Source organism: Fragaria vesca, linkage group LG2, assembly GCF_000184155.1.
Source record: "Fragaria vesca subsp. vesca linkage group LG2, FraVesHawaii_1.0, whole genome shotgun sequence".
NCBI classification, from domain to species: domain Eukaryota; kingdom Viridiplantae; phylum Streptophyta; class Magnoliopsida; order Rosales; family Rosaceae; genus Fragaria; species Fragaria vesca.
The window spans coordinates 27,407,488-27,416,261 of record NC_020492.1 but is presented as its reverse complement, the minus strand read 5'-3'; the positions used below and the strand labels follow the sequence as shown (position 1 = coordinate 27,416,261).

The following is an 8,774-nucleotide window of genomic DNA, read 5'->3' as shown; positions in this document are numbered from 1 at the left end:
AGAGAGAGAGAGAGATGGAGCTTAGGAAAAGATGGGTTTCCTTCTATTGATAAGGTTGGTGAGTGTGTGATTTAAAAGAATTGATATGTTTTGAAAAATTTTGGTTTGAATTTTCATGAAAGTTTACGCGGGAAGATGGGCACTCAAATTTTTAGAACTTAACCGACGGAATGTTCTATTTCCGTCGTCTAAGTGATTCATAATTTTTTTTTTTTAAAAAAACATTCCATCTCCTAAGTTCTACTTAGGCTACGGAATGTAATTCTGTCTCCTAAGTGATCCATATAATTTTTTAAATTTTTATTTTTTCAAAATGCCGTCGTCTAAGTAAAAATATTCCGTCTCCTAAGTAGTACTTAAGCGACGGAATTCCATCGCCTAAATCGTTCTTTGGAAATATTTCGTCTCCTAAGAACAACTTAGGAGACGGAAACTGTTTCGTCACTTAAGTAGAAAATTTCATCGCTTAAGTACCACTTAGGGGACGAAATTTTTAATTCTGTCGCCTAAGTGCTATTTTCCAGTAGTGTGTGTTGGTCTTCTTCGAGAACAATGAGGAGGCCATTGATTGATTGATTAGAGAGGGAGATATTTAGAGTTTGGTGGCTATTGCGACAACCTTTAGGTTTTGGTGTTTAAGAGGCTAGAGTTTTGCTCATTCGGATAGGTCTACTAAAGTCATTATGTAAAAGGAAATATACGTCATTTGATATTTCACAATAGAGTAAGATCAATTGAGCGAATTTGGAGGTCTAAATAAAGTAAAATCATTCGAGTAAGAGCAATGTTATGGCCTGGTATCACGAGTTCACTATTGCCAATCATTCTACTGTTACTAAAGCAATTACAACTCCTAATAGACCTAAGTGGTCACCTCCTGAGGTTGGTTTTAAACTAAATGTTGATGGTGCTTTCTAACCTCTTGAGACAGGAGGAGGCATTTTACATGACTCACAGGTTATGCTATAACTGCTTTTGCGCATCATCTCACTCATGTTACCAGTGCCAAACAGATAGAGCTAGAAGCAATTCGTTCTGCCTTAGTTTGGATTATGCAGCATAACTTTCAACATTGTTGCATTGAGACTGACTATCAAGTAGCTGTATCCGAATTGCAAACTGTGGATTATCTCAACATGGAGTTTGCAAACTTGATAGATGATATTCACAAATTGCAGCTACATCTTGGTTCGTTTGTTGTCAGTTTTGCTTCTAGAACTGCAAATGTAGCTGTGCATAGACTAGGTAGTTTTGCTTTTGAATCCATTGCACACAAGGAATTGCTTTCTTGCATTCCTTTTATATATGCTTAGGGATGTCCTAAGCTTTGATTGTAATTGAATCATCTCTCAATAAATTTAGAGCTGTTACTCTTTTTTCCTAAAAAAGTAAAATATTTAAGCAAATTCGGAGGTCCCACTAAAACTAGCTAGCTCTAAAAAGTTTTCCTTAGTTATTGACTTATTGTATAATTCCCCTTCCTTATTGTATAACTAATAAGGGAGGGGGTTCTAATACGGACATTTTTATCGATGACTAGTTGAAGACTTTCCCCTTTAATGATTTATTACATTTACTTTATAATCATATTTTTCCATCTCAACCGTTTAGTTTTTAGGTCTATATAAGTAGATCACTTATACAAATTTTCAGCCAAATTAATGATCATTAAGAATTCTAACTAGATCAAATCAATAGGTGATCCAAATATGTCAAACAAGAGCCGTTCAAATTTATAATCGTTATGAATGTCTTAACAATTTTTAATTTGGATGAAAATTTGTACGGATGATCTACTCATACATATTTACAAACTAGACGACCGAGATATGAATATACGATTGAAAAAAATATGAAATAAAGAAGTCTTCAACTAGTTCTTAACAAGAAGATCCTAGGTAATATTATTATTAGAACATTTTCCTAACTTATAATATTCTGTAAAATTAGTCAAAAGACACAAGCCCACCTCTGCTTCTGCTACTAGGTAACTACGATTCGAGTCTCTAGGATTCCGCGTACGGTAAGAGAAACATATGAAAACCATGCTTTTCCGCCATCTGAAAAATTGAATAGTTTTTAAAAAACAAAGTAAAGAAACAAGTATTAGAGACTACACTCACCAGAACGCTGAAGCTCTCAGTTATTACTTGTTTTGACTTGTCTGACCTTTCTCGTGAATCCCATTTCTTCCTCCTCCGCTCTCTCTCTATCTTTCTCATTCACTCCCCAACTGTTCCTTTCTCGTGCCCTAACCCCAAAACGAACCACCTATCCACCCCTAATTTAATTCCATCCAAACCCAAATACCAAAACCCAAGATTGTAAATTGCCTTCAAATCTATTTACGCACCACTGTTGCAGCTTCCCATGTCTTGATAGGAGCTCAATCATGCTGAAAGGTATGTTTTTTACTTCTGAAGTTTTGATCTTTACAATGATTCTGATGTGAATTTTGAGCCCTGTTGATATTTTTGTGTTTGGGATTTTACGGAATTCTAAAGTTTTAATCTTTTATATGTTTCTGATGTTAATTTTGTGCCCTGTTGATTGTTTTGTGTTTTTGGGATTTTATGAAATGGTGGGATACTCAAATGATAATCGACTCATTTGTGTTTATAATTTTCTGTTTGTAAAATGTTTGGTCTGTTTTGGAGGGATTTGGGGTCATGGGTTTTATGTCTTTGTTGGGTTGTTGTTTTCGAAAGATCTACATGAAAGAAAAAACCTTTGATTTACACTAAGCCTCAAAATTATAGAAAGAACATGGGCTTGTCTATGTCTGTGGAAGATATTTGGGGATTTGTGAGGATTATGTTGTTGTTTCCTATATGTATTGGTAACAAAGGCACATCAATCAGTAACTTTGTTCATCTTCGTAGTTTCCAAAGGCATAAGAAATGGCAACTGTGCCTCTGTTTCTTATGCTTAGCCGTAATTGGCCAACCAAGGGCCAAAAGTATTGGATATTCCAATCTCTGGTAATTTCAGATTTCATTCTTGGGGTGCCTTTTGTTTTGATCTTTCTGTTAAAATTGAATAATGCTTGTTTTAGATAGTTGTATTTCTTACCATCTGATTCGTAATGACCATGTCCTTCCAATTTTACATTTCATTGTATAAAAATGGGAGGTTTTAGGTAATATCTATGTCAGTTGTTTATTCCGGAGTTAGAGAATGCGCCTGCTAGATTGAGTATATAATCGTTTTATAACCTTGAAATGCAGCAGTCATGGCAGGCTTTGGATGCTTCATTTTGGAGACAGTAAAGGGATCATAGTGGGCCATTTCAGTCTGCAATACAGTATGGTTCTAGTGAACTTCAGAGGATATAATTCTGTGCTTCTCTATCCCCACAAAGCTTACTCAGAAGTGGGTTAGTGTGAGGATATAACTACCTTATGTAGTATTTCATTTGATCCGTCAAATATGAGTACATCAACGACATGTGAGATTGTCGAAGCAATAGAAGTAGATTTGCAGTTGAAAATGGACAAGAAAGATGGCAAGCAATGTATGCCAAACTCAGGAAATAGGTATTCAATAGAAGATGATATTAACAAGCTTTTTCAGGCCATTGATGTTAGAAATTCAGGCAGGGCTTCAGGCCCATGGCGTGAAAGTAGCAAAGATGCCTTGAGGAAGAGTGCTATGAAAAAGCCAATGAGAGCTAGTACATCAAAAGTATCAGGTATTGGAATTTCAGAACCTGTAAGTTTGAAGCAAGCGCTCAGAGGATTATGTATCTCTCAGGCATCAGAGATGGCTGCCATGAAGCGGCTGTCGAGGCCAGGTCGTACATCTGGGGTTTCAGAAGCAGGCACTATTAAAAGGTTGTACAGGGCAGTAGTAGTCGAGGCAAATGGATCTGGCCTCCCATTGAATGAAGGTAAAGGGAATTTTGTGGAGATCTCTCTAGTACCAGATGCATCAAATAGCTCTCAGAAAATTCCTGGATTCATGCATTCAGAGCCACAGGTTCATCCAGCCACAACTCCGGCTGATGCAATGATGAGCAAATTAGCACCACAGAAACTAATTTCTTCTTCGCCAACAGCAGTTCAGAGTAAGATAGTACAGACAGAAGATGGAGAACTGCAAGATGCTTCATCAAGCAAAAAAGTCATTCAGGTGGAGGGTCCGATCACTACTCCAAATTCATACAAGGGCCAGCTCTCTGCTTCTTCTCAATCTGGCTCAAACTCCAGTAGTAAGTTAAGGAAATCTTCTGGCAGTGATTCACATTTAATCAAGTCGGTCCTCAGGAGCAAGAGCTTTGTTACGAAAAAGAAGAAGCAGGATTTGAGTTCCGGTTCTAGTAGTACCAAATCAGATTCCCAGATAGTTAATAATGATTTAGTTTCTACTACTAGTAAATTGGAGGGTCAGCTGCACAGTGGCACTCCGAAGCATGAAAGGGATCGAAATACAAAAAGTTCTATGGTCTCCAGTAATCATAGTGTAGAAATGATCTCAGGTATTGTTGATAAAAAAGGGAAACCAGATTTCCGGTCAAATTATAGTAACAGAAGCAGATCCATAGTGACGAATGGCGATGAGAGATCAAGATCAAAAGAAAAGGGAGATTTCTCACAGAGCTCGAAAAGTAGCATCGGTGATTACAGTAGCAGTACAAGCACTAGTGAGGAGAGCACTCTGAGTGGGTCTGGTCGAAGTGGCAAGAGACCTCACATGTCAAAAGACTTGAGATGGGAAGCTATCCATCATGCTCAGAAGCAGCAAGGAAGCTTAAGTTTGAGGCACTTTAAGCTGCTCAGGAAGCTTGGTTCTGGGGACATTGGAACTGTTTATCTTGCTGAGCTGATGGGGACAAACTGCGTATTTGCTGTGAAAGTAATGGATAACGAGTGTTTGGCTACCAAGAAGAAAATGATTAGGGCCCAAACAGAAAGAGAAATACTGGAGATACTGGATCATCCCTTTCTCCCTACATTGTATGCTCACTTTGTGTCAGATAAGCTCTCATGTTTGGTTATGGAGTACTGTCCTGGTGGAGATCTGCATGTGCTTCTTCAAAAGCAACCTGGCAGGAGTTTCTGCGAACAAGCAGCCAGGTACAAATACTTTTTTGTTGTCCAGCTTTTGTTGATTCTGCTTACCTTCTTGCTTAGCATACATATGTGGTCACCTCCTTACATTCTTAACTATAATCTAGCATTTTAAGTTTTGTACTTTTGTTGTTTTCCCATGATCTTCTATGTCTGGAATATTACTTTTACAGTTGTCTGATACCAGGTGCTGCACTGCACGTTATAGTTTGTCCTTGAGTTTAGAGTTTATGGAGTTAGCATAGTGTAATATAAGACAGAGCTGTCGACTAATTGGTAACGATGCAGTAGTTCTTAGTAGATAACTTCTGATGGGCATCTGTGCACATGTTTGGCGTGTTAGTTCTATATCTGGGATATAACCATAGGATATACAGTATATCATGATATCAGTGCACTATAACACCCTCTTAGTATATGTGGGGGAGGATCTAGCTTAGTTTTATTTTAATTATTAGCAATACATTTCTTTTGATTCGGCTAACCTTGACAAAATTATCAACATGTAAAGAGTTTCACCTTCCAATGATTGGTGGCGTTGGAGCTATTTTCATTGGCATGTTGATAATGATATATTCAGGAGGAACCCTTCTATCATGCACATGAGTTGCAGGCAATTGCATGCATTCATTGGACACTTCTCTATGCTGAAATCCTACATGAGAAAGGGTTGTTTACAGCTCAATCTAAGAGATACCCACAGTTGACATGATTTTGTTGCAGCTTTCTGTCTGTTTACCCTTGTTTTATTTGTTTATCGTATTTAGTAAACAAACTTTTATAACCTTTGTAATGAATCTCATCATGTCGGTTGGAAACTTGGAATGTAGAAAGGGTTGGGTGCATTGGCTTATCTTTTGAGTGCTAATTGCTTGGTGGTGTTGGTTATCTTTTGTTTGAATATGCTAAACTATTAAAGTAGGCTATGATAGCTTGATTACATTTAATATAGTATCAATATTCAATTATTCATCATCACTGTTGTACTGTATTCCCTCATTTTAATATTGCATGACATTGTACCATATCCACAGGTTCTATGTCTCTGAAGTTCTCCTTGCGCTGGAGTATTTACATATGCAAGGCGTTGTGTATCGGGACTTGAAACCAGAAAATATCCTGGTCCGAGATGATGGCCACATAATGCTCACAGATTTTGATTTGTCACTTCGATGTGCAGTCAATCCAATGCTACTCAAATCATCGTCTCCAGTTGTGGAGAGCAGAAAAAAGATGCCAAACCCATGTATTGAATCCAGTTGCATCGACCCTTTCTGCCTCCAACCAGCCTGGCAGGGCTCCTGCTTCACTCCTAGGATGTTATCTGCTGGTGTAAAATCTCGGAAAATAAAATCCGAACTTGCTTCCCAGGTCAGCCCACTCCCACAGCTTGTAGTTGAGCCAACGGATGCTCGATCAAACTCCTTTGTTGGAACCCATGAATACCTTGCTCCAGAGATCATCAAAGGAGAGGGTCATGGGAGTGCTGTTGATTGGTGGACATTTGGAATATTTCTGTTTGAGCTGCTGTATGGTAAGACACCCTTCAAGGGATCAGGAAATGAGGACACATTAGCCAACATTGTCTCGAAAAGTCTCAAGTTCCCAAACAACCCTATAGTTAGTTTTCACGCACGAGATTTGGTCAGAGGCCTCTTAACAAAGGAGCCTGAGAATCGTTTAGGATCTGTGAAAGGGGCCGCAGAGATCAAGCAGCATCCTTTCTTTGAAGGCCTTAACTGGGCATTGGTTCGGTGTGCAGTACCACCAGAGTTGCCGAAATTGGGTGATAGTGTAATTGGTGCACCTCCTGCTTCACAAATGCAGGAGAGCAGAAACTGCAAGGAGTTGGAAGAGGGTACAGGAGACAATATAGACTTTGAGTTGTTTTAGTTAAATTTTCACTCAAGAAAGAAAGTTGATCCCCTCCATCAGTTGTTCGAACTGATAATATAACTTGTAGTGTAAATTAAACGTAACTCAAAATAGCTGTAGGCTACGTACGATATATGACAATATCAATACTAATTATATAGTTGCTGAAATAGGAGTTGCCGAGTTGGAGTAGCATTTTCACTTGTATGTTCTTTTATATAGTGCTATTAGATAGATCTTTGCGGCAGCCCCCAGCTATTCCTGGAAGTTGAGTGCGAGACCAAAAATATGATGCCTAAAGCCCTAAACCCTCTGACCACATAAATTTCTTGTTTCTTCTTTGCTTAGCATGAATGATTTCTAAAGATATCTTCTTCTCTTTTTCCTTTTTAAACAAAGATTTCCAAAGACGGTCAAACAACCACAATGGGTTGTCGAGCTGATAAGAATCTAGGTGTGGAACTGTATATTTATGTTAAAAATCTTGCCTACACTGTTTGAACTTTGAAGGATGGCCATGAAAGAGGAAGCATTCATGACATGCGAGGGGTAATGAGGACCACTAAGTTAAGAACTAGTTGAAGACTTTCTCATTAATCGGTTTATTACATCCACTTTTCAATTACATTTTTTTAATCTCAATCATTCGGTTTTTAGATCTATATAAGTATATCACTTATACAAAATTTTCAGCCAAATTAGTGATCGTTAAGTGACCAAACTAAATCAAAACAATAGGCGATCTAAATCTGTCAAACAGGAGCCGTTCAAGTTTATAATTTGTAAATCACACTTATAAATACCATAACGATTTTCAATTTGGATGAAAATTTGCATAAATGATTTACTCATATATATAAACAAACTAGACGGTTGAGATATAAATATACGATCGAAAAATCGGTGAAACGAAGAAGTTCTTATCTAGTTCTAATTTAGTGGTCCTCATTAGAACCACTCTGTTCATCACATATAAGCAGCAAAGTAACAAATTTATACTATATACTAAAACTGAGTTCGGATTTGAACAGTACCCGTGGGGCGAAAAAGACGGTGTAGTCCCTGCTTTTCGTTTTATTCACACCTCCACCATTCTTCTTACTATCAGGTCCAATACGTCCAAAAATTGCCTAGCATAAGTTTTCTTGACGTGGCTTAGAGTTCCACGTACTAATGCTTGAGGCCCAGAAGTCCACCCACCCAAATAGTTCTTACGTGTTTGCACCCTAGAAATCCACTGATCTAAAACTTCTCCCTCTGTTCTCATCTCTTTCATACTTTCCACCGAACTAGGAATCAAAGCAGAAAATTCCTTTTCAAGGTATAAGAGAAGATCAAAAATTTTCTCTTACAACCACCGCATCCGTTCATCGACATACACAATGGTGCCTCTACCAATCTCTACTTTTATGTATTGAGATAACTGATTCAACTACATGTTGGTTCTATGAAAACGATTTCCAGACTTATGAATCTGGAAGCCTGCATAGTACCTTTTCCGCTTCGAATGAATCTTTCTTTTGTTAATTGCAGTTATCCTAAAGATGGATGCGATCATTAGAGTTCGGGCATCAAACCAGACAAATGAGGAGCCGAACCAAGAACGAAAAAAACACTGTCCTAGCTCAACACACTGAACCCATCTGCATATGGGGTATGCATGCACATGAAACCCAATTTATCTAAGACTTGGTCAAAAATCAGATGTCGTTTCTGCAAATTCTATTTAATCCATTTCGTATTTCTTGCAGAAGGAGACTGCCTTTTGTAGTGCAAAAATCAGTAGATTATGTGAACGTAGTGGCTGGTGGTACACTGGTATAGAAGTTG

General features: G+C 38.0%; 1 protein-coding gene across 1 annotated transcript; it reads left to right on the top strand.

Moving 5' to 3' along the window:
- Positions 1 to 2,285: 2,285 nt before the first annotated feature.
- On the top strand, positions 2,286 to 7,108 carry LOC101292663 (serine/threonine-protein kinase KIPK-like). Its single transcript, XM_004291582.1, has 3 exons — positions 2,286 to 2,402; positions 3,228 to 5,075; positions 6,104 to 7,108. The coding sequence occupies exons 2-3, from the start codon at positions 3,430 to 3,432 to the stop codon at positions 6,960 to 6,962; spliced, it is 2,505 nt and encodes an 834-aa protein (XP_004291630.1). The 5' UTR covers positions 2,286 to 2,402; positions 3,228 to 3,429; the 3' UTR covers positions 6,963 to 7,108.
- The last annotated feature ends 1,666 nt before the right edge of the window (positions 7,109 to 8,774 follow it).